Raw genomic sequence first — 17830 nt, 5'->3', positions numbered from 1 at the left:
TACAGGGGAAAAAATAACATTTACCTCTCACATCTACAAAAATCTCTCACACACTCAAAAAACTCAAACGCCCAAGAACCTCCTCTCAAACACACCAAAGCAGCTCTCACTGACACCAAAAAAACGTTCAAAACCCACTAAGGGCCCCCTCCACACACACGCAACAAAAATTTCATATTTAATTTCTCTCTCTCTCTCTGTCTCTCTCACTCTCTCTCGCTCGAACAGATTATTATTATTTCAACAGGGAAAATGTATTTGATATATCAGTAAATTGAGTTACAAGCTCGATCACTGAACGAATTAAACTCAGTAATCAGTAATTCTCATTTTGGTCATGCATTGCCTGAAAGGCAACACTGTTTTTGAACAGGAAACAGGGTAAAACTATGTTGTTTTGAGATTTTAGACCCTAAAAACGGGTGAAAAAGTGGATGTATTTTAAAATGTCGGTGGGTGAGTACAACCATCCATCCATTTTCTGTGCCGCTTCTCCTCACTAGGTTACGCGGGCGTGCTGGTGCCTATCCCAGCTATCATCGGGCAGGAGACGGGGTACACCCTGAACTGGTTGCCAGCCAATCGCAGGGCACATACAAACAAACAACCATTCACACTCACATTCACACCTACGGGAAATTTAGAGTTGTCAATTAACCTACCTTGCATGTTTTTGGGATGTGGGAGGAAACCGCAGTGCCCGGAGAAAACCCATGCAGGCACGGGGAGAACATGCAAACTCCACACAGGCAGGGCCAGGGATTGAACCCCGGTCCTCAGAACTGTGAGGCAGACGCTCTAACCAGTCGTCCACAGTGCCGCCTGGGTGAGTACAATTTGGGATAATTGTTGCCTGCCTATTACAGCGTTTTCAGTGTTTTGTTTATTTTTTTCTTCTCCATCTGAACTTAACTGCAAAACGTAAAAGACCAACCTCTCCCGTTTTAATTGGTTGTTCTTATTTAAACAGCACTAGTACTTGGTTTGAATTCAAATCAGGAAATTCATGCTTATGCCCCTCCCAATTTAAAACCATCATATCTTGGCAGTTTGTGGCATCCCACAGGGCTCAATTCTAAGACCCCATTGGCTTTATTTGACCACATTTCAAATTCATCACAATTCATTTTTGACTCTGGCAGTATCAAGGACTGTCCATCACATGGTCATCTTTAAGGACATTATAATATTAGCTACACCTGCACATTCTAATAAACGACAGCCAATTGCGAGGAAAGCATGTTTAATGGAATTAAACAATGGATAAACATTGTTTTCCCACCACCAGACATTTCCCTTCATTTCTTAGAGAATTATACATGAATCTTACTGTCAAATTCAGCCATAAACAGTAAGCGGGTATCTATGAGGAATCTACAATCTTTCAATCTTTCTTTCTAAGGTTGCCAGTCACTTAGTAACGTGCCTTACTGCCACCTACAGGACTGGAGGCAGCAATTAAACCGTGCTGTACTGTATTGTATATCATGCACATGCATCAAAGAAGCACATATGTTCACAGAAGTCATTTCTAGTCATTAGAACTCACCTTCATGATGCATCCCTCGCTTGGAGCTGATAAAGAGAAAGAGTATCTCTATCTATCTATCTATCTATCTATCTATCTATCTATCTATCTATCTATCTATCTATCTATCTGCATCTCTACTTTCTGCATTTCTTCTTTCCTAGCTCTACTCCTTGTGTCTCTGTCCGCGCATCGTGTGTTCGTCCACCTCTTTCTAACTCTCCCGCTTCCTCCTCCCATCCTTCCTCCTTCCATCCATCCATCCCTCCCTCCCTCCCTCCTCCTCTCACTCTCTCTCTCTCTCCCCTCTCGCTGTAATAGAGAGCTCACGTTTCTCTTACTTCTCCCTTATGGACACTGAAAGTGGGAGGGAAAGGGAGAATAAATAGAAGGTCCAGCTCTTGCTTCCCTTTTGTCTCCTCTCATTGTATCCTTATGTGATGGTGCATGTGTGTGTGTGTGTGTGATGCTGAGTTGCCCTGCCCTCACACACAAACACACACACACACACGCACGGACCCACACATGCACACACACACACAAACACACACATGTAGGATATTGCTTACAAGTGCTGCCAAATGGTGCAACATTTGGAATATTTAGCATTATCAAACCTTTGTTGTTTGTGCTTATTTGTTAACGTCAGCAAATATGCATACACACACACTTTAAGATATCCTATTTCCTTCCGCTCTTCTTTAAAGATGGTGAAAGCTGCGGTGTGGTATTTGAGACTCTTTTTTAATGCGTCCACATTGACATTCAGTTCCTGTGGAGCTGAATTGACATTCAGCTCCACAGGCCGTACAGAGACAAAGAAGCACCTGTAGGGGGCACTTGTAAAAAATACAAAAAAACAAAAAAAACAGATGGGATTGAAATTTAACAGATTTTCAACACTTTTATGGAAACGTGAAACCCGGTTGGATGGAATGAAATCATTAAGATTTAAGTATTTTTAAAGATGTTTTTTTTTCTCGACAAAATACAACTAGTGTTTGTGGAAAATTACAATAAAACTCCTGATACAATTACTTTTTTAGGTATAAAAACGTTTTATTTTATAACATTTTGCAAGATTATGAATATTTTTTATGAAAAAATATGTACTGTACTGTAATATGTATGTATATTTTTTTTCTCAGAAAAAATAGGACTTTATTCTCAATATTATGACTTTTCTGTCAGCAAATACCACTTTTCTCGAAATATTATTTCTCGAAAATATACATCTTTGTTCTATTATGATAAGCTTGTAATATAACACAAAAAAAATTTGAGTAAAATATGACGTTCTCACAAAATTAAAACTTTTTTAATAAGGAAAATACAACTTTACTCTGGTAATGTTACAAATTTTTTTCCTCGGTAGAAATACAACTTTATTCTCAAAGTTTGCTTGTTCTCAAACTATTTACTATTTGTATAAAATATTACAACCTTTATTCGGAACAAATTTAATTCACGTAAGATTCCAACCAAGTAATTCTGGTAGTGTTATATATATATACATATACTGTACATAAGACATAAACATATACAGCTATTTGCAGGTTTTGTTTTGTCTGTTTATTCTCACTAACCCCAAGTTGCCTATGTATTTCAGTTGACAGTAAGAAAACCAGAAACAATGTAAAGACTGCTAGTCCATCTCCAATCTCCCACAAAAGTGGGAGCAAGTGACTCACAGGAGTTTTTTTTCCCCCTTCTCGCTAAACTGTATAAAAATGGCTATAAATCAAAAATAGGTGCCCGTATACAATGCAATTTTTCACAATGGTTTCTTGAAGCTTGGTACACACACACATACCAAAGTTTTAAATCTTAAACGGATTTTAAAATGTGAGCAATCCCAGACATGATGAAGAAAAAAAGTCACCATACAGTATGTGTGTGGTGTACTGGAAATGTCACTCTTAACACGCCCCAGAGCACAAGATAATCTCGTGGTATAATCTTTTACAGACATCAGATGATTGGGCCTTTGCTGATTTTGATCACAAAGGATGGCAAATGTTCAAATTTGGCCTGATTTTTGGCATGTGTGTACGCCGCTTTAAATATTGACCAGATTTAACATTTACAATCATCAGCCCAATTGTATCCGAAGCAGATCAAGGAGGAAAAATAAAACACCCCACACCACATGGTAATCAGTCAGGATAATCTTTGAGAGACATTCGATAATCAGCCGTTTGCTGCCTTTGATCGCAAGGGAGGAGAATTGCTCAAATTTGGCCTAATTAACAGTACTGTGTTGTAAGGTGACTCAACCACAGCAGAATAAAGCATCCCGGCATTCTTTAATATGCAGCAACCACCTGGCAGGTTCGCGATATCATAAAATTAGATGCGTTCTCTCCGAGAGGAGATGAAAGTGATTCAAGAATTGTGTCCTTGTGCCCAAAGTCTGCAGCTGAGAATATTTCCGATCTTTATCTGAAAATACGTATGATATTGCACTCCTTTTACTGGCTACGTGGTTTGACATAATGTTTCTTGCAGTACATAGTGAGACTGCAGAGTGAACTTTCTGAGCAATCGATACAAAACATGTTGACGAGTCGAGATGCAAGAGAGGGATGAAGGGAGGGATGAATTAATTGGGTTATGAAATGCCCATTCTGTGTGCCTCAGCCCAACAGGAAATGCTGCAAGGTTGATATTTACGATGCAATTTGGATATCACAGTGGAACGAACCTCCCTTAGCTTGTCTAATTTTTGAATTTTACTCAATTTTCATCTTATGCTTTTTAGTAGTTTTCTTTATGGCTATTTTTGTGACACTCATTCCAATATAATAGATTTCAACAAGGGTTTGCTAGTGTTGTCTTGTCCAAATACTTTTGGCTAACGGGAATTTGAACCATGAAACCATAAGACATCAGCTCAGTGAGGTTTTTCTACGCCTTTTTCTGGTTTTCTAGGGATGACAAAAGGAGCAGCTTCAATAAGGGGGTGTTCAGTTGTTGTCCTAATATTTTTTTGATTATTAGATTAGATTAGATTAGATTAGATTAGATTAGATTAGATTAGATTAGATTGTAAACAAACAACCCCAAAAATGCAACAGAGCTAGTTGTATTTCTAACATTTGGCGATTGCGCCCTCTACTGGATTTGTGGTCGTAAATCTCCATTTTGTCAGTACAGGTACACAATAAATCTTATTTACTCAAGTTTAACTGCCAGGTTTTATACGCATCTCATTTAGATGTGCAATAGAGGGAGACAAAATTGTTGTCTTCACTAAAAATAATGAGCTACTGTGGTGTAATGACAATATAAACATGAATCCTCATCTTAACATGGACTTTAAGCCAAATGAGCATTTTTACTTGTCTACTGTTAATGACATTGTGAATAAAGACAAATGTTTGTGCGTGCGTGTGTGTGTGTGTGTGTGAATGTGCGTCTGCGTGCTCTTACAACATAAAATGTCAACACTTAGCAACCATTTTCATGATATTACATGAAGATGAAATGTGTTTCTCAAGCAGTTTTGTGTGGATGGGGCATCAAGCAGTGTGTAGTGAAGGCTAATTCCTCATGACAACTTTGTGGGAGAGCCTCAGCTCCCTTCCAGCATCAAATATTCAACACACGGCCTCCATTTCACATCTATTCCATACCTCCAGGCAATCTGTGCAGTCCCGGTATTGTTTACCTGCAATGAACAATGCTCAGTGGACCTGTTATGTTGCGGATAAATTGACCTATTTTAAAGTTAAGCAAGTTGAAATGGTCTTTCCTGGGTTCGAATCTCAGCTGTAGTCTTCCTGTTTGTTGAGTTTCCATGTTCTAGCCATGCTTGCGTGTTTTTTCTACTTTACCGTCAAACTGAACATTAAACAAAAGGAATTACACGTTGTGTATTTAAAACATCATCATGGCTTTGTCCAGCAAAGGTCCGCTTAGCTTAAGCCTAACCCGCAATGAAAAACAAGATAGATGCGCTAAAAAAAATAGCATTGATCTTGCGGCCCGCGGTGTCATGATCCTCTAAGCAACGGATATTTAAGCACAAATGGTGAAACAACAAGTGTTGACTGATAAGAAACAATACTCACAGGCATATATATTCTTTATCGCTGCAAAGAATGACTGATGTTACTGCAGCTTACTGAGGAATGACCGTCATCAGACCAGAAGCAGCAGCATAATGTCCATTGACTTGAAGCAAAAAATATGGCTGTGTTTGATTCTTTACGTTCTATTTCATTGTCATTACGGTATGTTTTTTTTTTAAATGAAGTATACTATAACAGTTTTCTTTTTAAAAAACACATTACACATTTTCTTTTTGTTTTTCTAGGGAACAGATCAATGACATTTCCATTCAATTCGAAGGGGAAAGTTGATTTGAGATATGAGTGTTTTGAGTTCTGCGCGTGGTCACAGAACTAAACTTGTATCTCAAGCCACAATTATACTGTAACTTAATTAACAAAACATTTAATTCGATAAATTAATAATAATGAATGCATATATTTTAACAAACCAATTTTGGGAAAAATAATTCTAAGTTAATGCAACAAATATTTTTTATTTCAAAAACATAATTCATGCTCATTTTAAAAGTGTATTTAATAATTAATTCAATGATTATTTGTGCACCAATTATTAATAGTATTAAAAATGTATTTGTAAAAATCTTCATTTTACTCGTATTTGTTATTTTATTATTTACAATAAAGCCAGTCACTGATGGTGTAGTGGTACACTCGCCTGACTTTGGTCCGTGGGTTCAGTCCGCACTCAGTGACAGTGTGAATGTGAGTGTGAATGGTTGTCTATATGTGCCCTGCGACTGACCGGCGACCAGTTCAGGGTGTAGTCCGCCTTTCGCCCGAAGTCAGCTGGGATAGGCTCCAATTTGTTTGTGTTTTCCCCTCGCTCTTCCACCTTCCCCCCGTGACGTGCGAGCACTTGCGGCCAACAACGAGGCGCTCTAAAGCCGGCAGCCCCGGTCCACATGCTGGCTGTCAAGTCGGACTTCCCACCCGTCATCACACTTCCGCCTTTCTTTACGTGACGTGCGCGCGCACTCACGATCGAGAATGAGGCGCCTCGCCAGCCCAAAGCCCCGGTCCAAACACTGGCAAATCGGACTTAAATAAATAAAAATCTCCCCTCCTCACACTTCTGCCTTTCTCTATGTGACGCGCGCGCACTCGCAGCTGATAATGCCAGGCAGACTATCTGAAGGGAAGATATTTTCAGGGTGCAGGCATAGCTAGTTAACTTTATATCGTAACTGTGCCTGTTAACTGCTTATACAAACGAAGGTTCTCAAGTTCTTATAAGTAGGTGAAGGGGCGACTCATGCCAAATCCAAAGTGCGTCACGCAAAAAATCTCAGGAAAACTTAAATGGTTGACAAACACTTTAATGCTACAGTATATCTCCACAACTGAGCACTACATACTGTAGTCCTCAGTCTTTTCACCCTTTCAGCTGTTATCTTCAAGCATGTACTGTATATGCGTTTAGGAACAAGTCTCAGAATTCACTTTAGAGGGTCTTTAAGAGACTGTTTTAAATTGTGAAGAAGAAATAATTGTCTTCTTTACCCAAGTTCTCTTAATCATTATGAATGGGACACAGGTAGTCTTATCTGTATATCCAGAATAATAATTTTTCTTAATTGGGAAAACCTTGTAATAATGGCACATATTAAAGCTAACAAACAGACAAAACCAAAATAGTCTGTACATCCATCCATCCATCCATCCATCCATTTTCTGAGCCGCTTCTCCTCACTAGGGTCGCGGGCGTGCTGGAGCCCATCCCAGCTATCATCGGGCAGGAGACGGGGTACACCCTGAACTGGTTGCCAGCCAATCGCAGAGCACATCCAAACATACATATCACATTCAAATCCACTAATTACATATCGACACTATTGATTCTTATAGTATCCCTTGGGCTCCATTGTCCCGCACTTACATGTTCCAGTTTGTCCCTCCTGCGGAGCCACACGCTGGCCGAGTAGTCCTGCTGCTGCACGGCTGAAATGATGCTGCTGGCTGGGATCCCGGCGGCCGGAATCCCTAACCCGAACCCCTTCAGGTCCTGGCTGACTGCCGGCCCTCTGGGACCTCGTAGGTCCATGCTTGTAATTGCTGGTGTGCCTTCCTGATCTCACCAGAGATTCCTGATGTCGGGGGTTACCTTCAGCATGGAAGCTCGTTTGCTTTCCTTTGTGTCATGGTGCACAAAAGGTGGTCCCTCCGAACAAGTGTGAATTCCAAGTCTGCTTAGTAGTCAGGTCTGGACTATAGGCTGAGCTGGACTTTGTTTCGCTAAGCACAACATCGGGCATTGTGATGAAGTTCCAGTGAGGCATCCCTAGTGGGAGGGGCGGAGAGAGCGAAAGAGAGAGAGAGAGATGGCCCACCCTGATGTGCAGAAGTCTTAAATAATTTAGAAATATTTGACAATATTGATGTGTACTATTTTTTACATTTAAGAAGAAGTCTTTTAATTTATTTAATTTATCATATTGCTTTCTGGCAAGCACTTAGTGAAATATTTGACAATATTTGGGAAATAGCAGTATTTTGTAATGGTTAAAAATAATATTACATTTATAATACTAGAAAATGTTTCCATATATATTCTCCCCAAAAGTTTGCATAATAATTAGGTTCCCCAAATAAATGTAAATCATAAATATTTATAAATATTTCAGTTGTGAATTATGTAATAATTCAGCTGCTATATAAAGTATAATAGTTTTCAGTAATACTTTTTGGGAACATTATTTACTCACCCAAAAAAAAAAAAAAAAAAAAAAAACTAAACAAAAAAAAAGCCTCAAAACTAAAAATACAAATCTTTGTTTGAGATTATTTATAATACTTGTCGATTTAAATCTTCTCTTTTGATGTATTGATTTGCTTTATTCTACCATTTTCTAGAAAGTATCCATTGAAATATTTGGATATACTATATTTGGGAAATTATCAATCAGTATTTTTAAGAATGTCATAATTAGTATTTAATTTTTAAATATTATTTAAATGATACTTTAGTCATATCTTTTAAGAAATGCATTTAATTAATTAGGCTTTCTTGAAATCATTGCTTGAAATATTTCAATTAATTTTTAGAAATAATGATGACATTTAAAATATTTTAAACATTTTATATTTTAGTTTATTACAGTCCTTTCTGAAAGCATTTATGGAAATGGACAGAAAATTACTGTAATGTTTTTTTCAAATGTTATATAATTTGTTCTCCATTACTTTTGTACTACTTTATTTAAATATACAGTATTTAAGTCTTCTTCTGGAGTTCTGTATCAATATAGCTTCATATTATACCTCCATGTTTTTATTTATTTTTTCAGCATAATTATAATTAACTTCAAGATCAAATCCAGTAAAGGTTTCAACACAACGTGGCTCATGCCGAATTCATTTTAACTTATTCTGGTTCCTTATAAAGTACTAATTTCTCAAGTTAATTTAAAATTGTATGCTGTTTTCCTCTCTTTTGTGAATCACACACACAACTCACACATGACAGCAGAGTGGTCCAATGAGGGTGCAGTGGTTTCTTTACCTCCACTTGTCCTCCTGATATGCCAAAAAGAGAAGCACCAGAGCGTAGCGAGCCTTCTCAGTGATCATTATCTCGTCAGTGTGAAAATACTTCTTCTTTTAAATCACAGCTGCACACTGCCGTTGAACGTGAACACCCAAATGGGAGATGTTTCCACTGTCTGTATTGTATGCTTATAAGGAGAAAGTTCCAAATTGCTGAGGTTGCAATAAGCCTCATGTTAGGTGTGACCTGTTTAAAGTTCAAAACTCATGAAAAGGGATTTTAAAAATGGGGGGAAAAGAACTTCTTCTGCTGGCCTTGTTCTTTTCCTCTTTTTTATACAATGGTGCCTTGAGATACGAGTGACTCCACTCAACTCACTTCACAACAAGCAGCAGTTTGGCAGATACAATATGTGAACTATTGTTCAAAAAGAGGCTTCAATCAATTTCAAACAATTCCCAGTTGAAGTTTACTGTTGAACTGAACATAAAGAGAATTACACCTTATGTTTTTAAAACAACCACATAGCTTAGCCTTTCAGTTTACTATCTTAATGCTAATGCTAAATAGGATCTATGTTGTGGCGCTTGAATCCTTTGAATACCAAAGGTGCAGCAACTCACGCAGGTAGACAATAAAACAATATATTCGTTATCCTCTGCATAGAACGTAGTACTGTCGTGCTGATGAGCTGAGAGACGAGTTCAGATGTCAATAAACAGTTGATCCATCTGTCCTTTTTATACTGCGCTCAGGTGGCCAAAGCAGGTACACTTGAAGGATCAGAATATGGCCATTCAATTAATGCAATGTACAAAAACTTTTTTATTTCTATTTAATGCTCATGTCATTCATATATATTTTCATGAAGTACAGTATTACAGAGTGCTATTTTTCCTTCACTAAAATACACATTACAGCAGTTTTTGTCATTTTTCGGGGGGAAGGCTGGAACAGATAAATGGCATTTCCATTCACTTCAATGGGAAAAGATTATTTGTGATACTCTACACGTTTTTTTGTGTCACGGGTTTGGTCACGGAACAATCTCAAGGCACCAGTGTTTATATTTTTAAGAATATTTTAGAATGTAAATACATGGTACATTAAATATATTGACCTGGGGGCAGAAATGTATAATTTACAGTATCCACTAGTTTCCAATTTTCACTTGAAAAAAAGATCTGTTTTATAAAAAAATGGAGTTGCACTAAATATTGACTGGTTATTTATGGTGTTATGTTAATTTTGTGGTTAAATATGCAGCGGGTCACAATGACCCAAAGAAACCAAAGAAACAAACGTAATTGGAGGGTTAAGGCAATGGATTGTTTTTGTGTCCATACATACCAGTATATGAGAAAGGGAGGTTTGCTTGCAGGGACACATTGATAAATAATTGGCAGCAGAGAAGCAACGGGACTTCCATTTTAATTGTCCATATCCATCAGCAATACAGTAGAACCTGCATGAATGATACCAACGGTTTGATAATGACATCAAGCACATGAGATTTAATATTGTCTATGCAATGTCTGCAATCTGCTGATACAGGCGCTAAAAGACACAATATGTAAATACACAGCATAAGATTTTAGCTGCTTACATACAAACACCCATCAAGTGTGAAGTTAAACAACAACTAAGTCAATTATTTGTGTGCTGCTTTTCCCAAAAATCTGTTTGTGAACAATTCAGTCTGAATTTTGCCCAATTGTGGTATAACAGGCGGAACAGTGGACTACTGGTTAGCACATCTGCCTCACAGTTCTGAGGACCGGGATTCAAATCCTGGCCCCGCCTGTGTGGAGTTTGCATGTTCTCCCCGTGCCTGCGTGGGTTTTCTCCGGGCACTCCGGTTTCGTCCCACATCTCAAAAAGCACTCTAAATTGCCTGTAGGTGTGAATGTGTGCGCGAATGGTTGTTTGTTTATATGTGCCCTGCGATTGGCTGGCGACCAGTTCAGGGTGTACCCCGTCTCTCGCCCGAAGATAGCTGGGATAGGCTCCAACACACCCACGACCCTTGTGAGGATGAAGCGGTACAGAAAATGTATGGATGGGTGTGGTATAAAACTGGGGTTCATTAAAATAATCATGCTTCACACAGTTTCCATTGCACATGACTTGAAAGCTTTTTTCAAGTGACGGCCAGACTACACTGTCATGTCAAAGCCAAAAAGTAAGCAGAGCTGCATTGAGTTTTGTTGGATGCACAGATTAGCATCTGGCTACCAGCATTAGATTCTGATAAGCGGCCCATACTTGACTGCTCGGTGTCGGCATGATTGTGGAGGTGTTGTCATTGATGTTCCTATACACCATATCCGCGGATCACACTGCTTGAAAAGTGTCTGAAGTCCAACATATGTAGTGCTGCTTCCATGAGTGAAACTTCTTCTATTGCCTTTATGGACACTCAATCTGTTTCCACAGTCTGTACTCCGCTTCCATAAGTAGAAACTTACCTTGTTCAACTGCCTAGCTCCGCCCCTGATCAACATAGTAACAAAAGCCGTGTGTGTCCACGGCATGTTCCACATGCACGGTTCACCACACTAATTGATAAGTATAACTCTTGGTAATGAAGTGCTGCCTTCTAGAGGGAAAATACAGTTTGCACTCGCTCTTTAGCTTGCGGCTCAACAAGTACAACCGCCCCTAAGTGTAATTCGGCTGCTTGGTAATGAAGTGCTGCCTACTTGAATGAAAATACAATCCATGTCATTATGGGTGATCGCTTGTTTTCTTTATACTCAGTCTAGTAAGTCTTGCAACCCTTTAGTACTGTCCCTGGTTGTCATCGTAGAAAAACCCACACTCGGCATTGGCCTCAGAGGAGATGTCAAATAAATGTTATTCACACACTTGGGAACTGTTAAACTGTGAACAGAAAAATGCATTTTTAGTCTCTTTTTACAGTACAATTGTGGTTCTAGTTTGTATTGCACTGTCATACAAAGCTAAACTGTTTCTATTATTTTGTCCCCTAGCAACCACAATAAGAAACTTTATGTTGAATCAAAACTGGGCATTATTATATTTGTAGAAGCAGATGTTATTTAACCAAGATACATATGCCTTTATAGATTTTAGAAAAATCTGTCATATCTACCCCTAAAATTATAATAATAAAAAGAAAAATCCAATATATGCCAGGCCTTCGTCCGTTTCGAGGACTCTATAGCTTCCTCAGAATCAATAGTCTAATTCATATAATGCATTTTCCATCCAAACAATGCTCAGTCATATGTTAGGGAGCCTGACTCTCATCCACTTTACAAAGTTGGGGAAGATGATCGATCCAATCAGATCAAAGCTTATTTACATGTCGTATATTAATGAGAAATCTGCCCGTTTCAACTGCCAGGCAAAAAAACCCACATCTAGAATAGCTTGAAAAATTATATTCTGGGCATTTCCAACCCAAATTATATGGCAAAACCAAAAAAGAAATGAAAAAATGATGGAAAGGGACCTACAAAAACAAAACAAAACTAAAGATGATACAACTACTGTATTCAATCAAGTCACTATAGTTCCATAATGGGATTCCACCTGGCACCAACACAAGGCACATTGTGGAGTGACTTCATGTCCTTACTGCTAATCCTTCACCACAACATATACTGTAAAACATCAATTTCCAATAGATACAGAAGAAAATAGATAAAATCTGAATAGGCTAATTAGCAGCAAGAGATGAGAGACAACTTACCTCCATCGCTCGCTGCTCCCGACTCCTCACAGCTTTCAGTACAGAGGAGAGTGTGTCCTTGTGTTGGACATGCTCTAAATACTTTACAGCTTTGTGATAACCTTCAATCAAGAGGTTAATGGACATCCTGATGAGGATTAAAGACTTAAGTGCCAGACAGAATCATTACTGCAAACTCATCTTCTTAAATGATTACGTACACATAGTCACTGTTAGGAACATTACTTTAGACAGGTAGAGATTTGAACCTGGGTCCTCTCGACCGTGAGGCAGACGTGCTAATCACGAGTCTGCTCTGCTGACCCATTATGTTTCATTCTCCGCTAAATGTCTTTTTCCATGTGAAGACCCTCCTTATGTTTGTTTCAGCATAAATATCCATGGGTCAATGTGACCCTTTGGCCCAAGAAAGAAAGAAAATTACAGTGTTCCCCGACTGAGCCCTGCCAGGAATAGTGAACAATTGACGCACCTCTAAAAAGGTTTAGAATTGTCTATAGATGCCACAAGATGGCATCAAAGCACTACATGAAGCTCCTCCTCAACATTGGGTGGCACGGTGGTCGACTGGTTAGAGTGTCTGCCTCACAGTTGTTCATTGGCACTTCGTTTGCAATATCATTGCAGAATTGTTCAAAATGGCCATTTAGTTCTCACTAGGCCAAGTGTGTCAAAAAATTTTTTGTCAGGGGCCACATTGTAGTTAGGACTTCCCTCTGAGGGACGTTATGACTGTGAACCCATATCAATGAATAATCCATCCATTCGTCCATTTTCTGTACCGACTGGTTAACACATCTCTCTCACAGTTCTGAGGACCGGGGTTCAATCCCCGTTCCCGCCCGTGTGGAGTTTGCATGTTCTCCCCGTGCCTGCGTGGGTTTTCTCCGGGCACTGCGGTTTCCTCCCACATCCCGAAAACATGCATGGTAGGTTAATTGACAACTCTTAATTGCCCGTAGGTGTGAATGTGAGTGCTAATGGTTGTTTGTTTGTATGTGCCCTGCGATTGGCTGGCAACCAGTTCAGGGTGTACCCTGCCTCCTGGCCGATGATAGCTGGGATAGGCTCCAGCATGCCCGCGAGGAGAAGCGGCTCAGAAAATGGATGGATAGTTCCTTGGCACCAAGAGGCCACAAGAAGGTGCCAAAGCAATACTTTGACTGTATATTATCCAGGGCTTTGGCCAGAGCACCAAAACAGCAAAAATGTGAGTTGTACAGCAAATAACAGAGAATAGGTTCCCCAAAAATCTGCAAATATTCTGGGGAACACTGTGCACATTTCTGACAACCTTTTAGCGCCATCTGTGGCTGCCGTATACCATGTAAAAGTTGGTGTTTTCAAATTCAAATTAAAACAAATTAAATAACAAAACGAATACAAGCAGAAAACATTTTATCATTTAAAAAGTATTATTATTATTTTTTTTTTTACATTTTCAACCCCCACCAACACCTCCTACATTTTTCAACTTTAAACCATGTCACTCAGACCCACAAGATAAAGGGAGGGTTTTGCTCAGTATTGTAGAACTAAGACGTATCTGTTCCGATGAATGGATCTGTCACTGAGTGCGTGATGCCTCTGCACAATTCTTCTCACTGTGTCTCATTATTTGCGCTCACTCATGCAGAGCTTCAGAGCTCGCACAAGAGGCCCAATTTAATTAGACGCCTTTCCTCCTGGCGGCCTTTCACTTGCAGAAAGTGGAAGTGAAGCTTTAAAAGAGACTATGCATTTTATTCACAATTTAAATCAGTTCCCATGTATCTTAACATGTAAGTGACATGCTTTTGTCAAAATACCCCAAGGATAACAAAATTACAGCTCTTAACACACCCCATTTCTTGTCTATCTGACTATTACTAAATTGTCTGTCAGCTTTAGCGACACAAAGCATGCAGATGCACAACAATTTGACTACCTCCTTATGTTTTAGGTAAAGAGACCATCAAATATTTTATATTCAGACCTCAAAACAAGAGTTGGACGTATGTAATTATGCTCACAAAACATGTAATATCAATTATTACTGTGTTGCCCGTAGGTGTGAATGTGAGTGTGAATGGTTGTTTGTTTGTATGTGCCCTGAGATTGGCTGGCAACCAGTTCAAGGTGTACCCCGTCTCCTGCCCGATGATAGCTGAGATGGGCTCCAGCACGCCCGCGACCCTAGTGAGGAGAAGCTGCTCAGAAAATGGATGGATGGATGGATGTTTGGAAAAATGTAAATTCATGACATACAAATAACCCTAGGGGGCAGTGTGCTGCTCCACAGCGACTGTAAATGAAAGAAGTAGAGCGCCACTCACCCAAGCAAATATGGTGAATGACAAGGTAGGTAACTTTCAATACTACTTATTTGGTCATATTTATCGATATTAAATGATTTAAAAAAAAAACTCACGTTACATTTAAAGTCAACCAAATAACAGTAGAATTTGCTGCTGGCGTTTAGCAAGCTGGTTCACGATGTGGCGCAGCCTCGTTAGCTACGTGAGCTAACGTACAGTCCATACACATCTGTTCGACTTTAGGAAACGAATGAACTAAATGTTGGGCTAAATTTGCAGTATTGTTAAACTACTCAAATTAGGTCTGCTAAGCACAGCCACGTTAATGCTGTGAGGAGGAAAGACAGATTTTTTTTTTTTTTACATGATATATTTCTGTTGTAAGCCAGTTAATTAATATTTTACCTTGCAATGACTGTCTTCCTGCTGTTCATATGTGCTTATATTTGTGTGTTGTGTTTGTGTACTCTCTTTATAGAGCACTCTGGGCCAGCTGAAGGACCTGGTGGAGCTGAAGGATCAGCTAGAGGACATCCAGAAACGTATGGAAGATGAGATCCAGGCTGGGGTTCCTGCTGTAAGTCCCCCACACAGACTCTAAAGATCAGGAGTTCTCAAACGTTTTGGGTGCAGGGAATACAGGGCGGACATTTTCCAAGGACACCTTCATAATCCTAACCCCCAATTAAACATAATCATGTGCACCCCTGAAAGCCATGAGCATTAATTATATTTTCCAGCCGAATATATATATATATATATATATATATATATATATATATATATATATGTGTGTGTGTGTGTGTGTGTGTGTGTGTGTGTGTGAGTGAGTGAGTGAGTGAGTGTGTGAGTAGCATACAGCAGTGCCTTGAATTAAAAGTTCAATTTGTTCCATGACTATGCTCATACCGCCAAAAAAGTCGTATCTCAAATAATCTAAATGAAGCAAGCCTCGATACGCGCTTTGTGGAAACGCCCCCTCCATTACTGGACACACGCCTCGAAGACTCGGCACATCTCGTAACATCACTAGGAAATACCATTATTCCGTTCCAGTCCTACATTGTGCAATTTTGGTGTGTGTGCTTTGGCCAGCAAGGGCGACGATTATACAGACACAAATGAAGAAGACTTTCACAACTAAGTGCGGTAATGTTACTCATTTGTTTTTGCAAAGGATAGAGAATACATGCCTGTGAGTATTCCTATATTGTCTGTCTACATGCGTTGCTTCCGTTTGTGTGAAAATCACCTTAAACGGTTATAACACTACAACATTGCCTTTCGTTAGCCCGTCTATGGTGTTTTGAATTGTGTGCTAGCATCAAGCTAAGGACTTTTTATAAGAGTTTTTTTAAATTATTTTTTTATTATTATTATTTTTTTTAAAACACATGCTAAACTGCTGCTTGTTTTAAAGTGAGTTGACTTGAGTTGACTGCCACCATACAGTGATCGGTTCTCTAATTTCTGGTCGCAAGTCAAAGCAAAAAAAGCGCTCGAGCGACGGCTCGTATCTTAGGAAAGTCATAAGTCGGCTCAAGGTACCACTGTATACATAAACATCTACATACATATTTCATGTGACTGATAATCATCTGACTGCCCTCCTTGTCTTTGTATCATACTCAGGGGGGCAGTCTACTGGCTTCTCCCTTCCTGAAGGGTTTCCTGGCCGGCTATGTGGTGGCCAGGTTCCGCTCGTCTGCGCTGCTGGGCGCAATCGTGGGGACGTGCACGGGCGTCTACGCGGCACAGAACTATAAGATTCCCAATGTGGAGAACACAGTTAAGGACTACATCAGCAGTCTGAAAGGAGGACGCTGATGAGAGATAATGTTACGGTTGTCTGCTATTTCTTCTTGTGTGTGTGTTCTGCCTCCTGTCGTCAACAATAGCAACCCTTATTAGGATGCACTATTGTGGGACGGTATCAAACTTTATTGGTCTGGCAATTGCTTGTTTAATTATTCAGGTATGTGTGTGTTTACAAGTGTACGTTCTAGGTCAACTTTTTGAAGAAACACTTGTGTAGTCATTTTTGTGTCTGTAAAAATGGCCTTAAAATGTGTATACGAATTATGAGTGTTTACATTATGTAATCTGACACTGCCAAAGTTAAAAATGTTGCTGAAAAAAAATGCACAAAAGTATAATTATAAGTGCCTTCTCTGGTGTGCTGTGCAATAGCCTTCCTTTGTGGGATTTGTTTTCTCATTTTAATATGCTGGAATCGTCAAATACTGCACTCTTTCTTTGCCATTTTGACTGGAGAGTGCCGTAGAAATGTTAGTGACTAGACCTCAGAATTATTCTGTTGCTGCTTTTTTATTTTGCAGGCTCGCATTCACATATAGAAATATTTCTATAGTTTTGTGAATTACCCTCTGGATCAATATATCTAAATATTTTTTTGTAGAAAATGGTAAGCGGGTTGACTGCACTGTATCTCACTCTATTAATAGTCAATTAAACGGGTAGTATCAAGATCCTAACATTGTGTTATTGCTTAATTTGGTTTGTTTGTTTGTCTGGCCAACTTAGAACTATTACACTGTAATCATGAGGACTACCGGTAAGTAGGCATATGGATTAAAACAAATACAGTCACAGCAATATATTCAACATTTTGAAATTACAACACATTTGACAGATAAAGGTTGTCACTGGACTTAATTTTTTTTTTAAAAACACTTCATACATAGCCCAAATCCATTAATAAAATTA

The 17830-nt window shown here is 39.1% G+C and overlaps 2 protein-coding genes across 4 annotated transcripts in view; one reads left to right on the top strand and one right to left on the bottom strand.

Annotated features, from left to right (window-relative positions):
- The window catches only part of LOC133409593 (inactive phospholipase D5-like), a 31722-nt gene extending 23858 nt beyond the window's left edge, over positions 1 to 7864 (bottom strand). For 2 of the 3 annotated variants that reach the window (XM_061689825.1, XM_061689826.1), the window contains exon 1: positions 7481 to 7864. In XM_061689825.1, coding sequence (XP_061545809.1) covers positions 7481 to 7645 — 165 coding nt within the window. In that variant the 5' untranslated portion in view covers positions 7646 to 7864. Of the gene's footprint in view, positions 1 to 1549; positions 1757 to 7480 lie in introns of those variants that run through there. The other variant, XM_061689827.1, reaches the window with a different exon arrangement.
- A 7212-nt stretch (positions 7865 to 15076) lies between these two features.
- Positions 15077 to 17588, top strand: LOC133409851 (SLC35A4 upstream open reading frame protein-like). Its single transcript, XM_061690380.1, has 3 exons — positions 15077 to 15146; positions 15582 to 15680; positions 16736 to 17588. Exons 1-3 carry the CDS (start codon positions 15132 to 15134, stop codon positions 16928 to 16930), a joined length of 309 nt encoding a protein of 102 aa, XP_061546364.1. The 5' UTR covers positions 15077 to 15131; the 3' UTR covers positions 16931 to 17588.
- Positions 17589 to 17830: the final 242 nt, after the last annotated feature.

The sequence above is a fragment of the Phycodurus eques genome, chromosome 11 (genome assembly GCF_024500275.1).
Source record: "Phycodurus eques isolate BA_2022a chromosome 11, UOR_Pequ_1.1, whole genome shotgun sequence".
NCBI lineage: Eukaryota > Metazoa > Chordata > Actinopteri > Syngnathiformes > Syngnathidae > Phycodurus > Phycodurus eques.
Note: the sequence above shows the minus strand (reverse complement) of the source record. Positions and strands in the feature narration are given on the sequence as shown.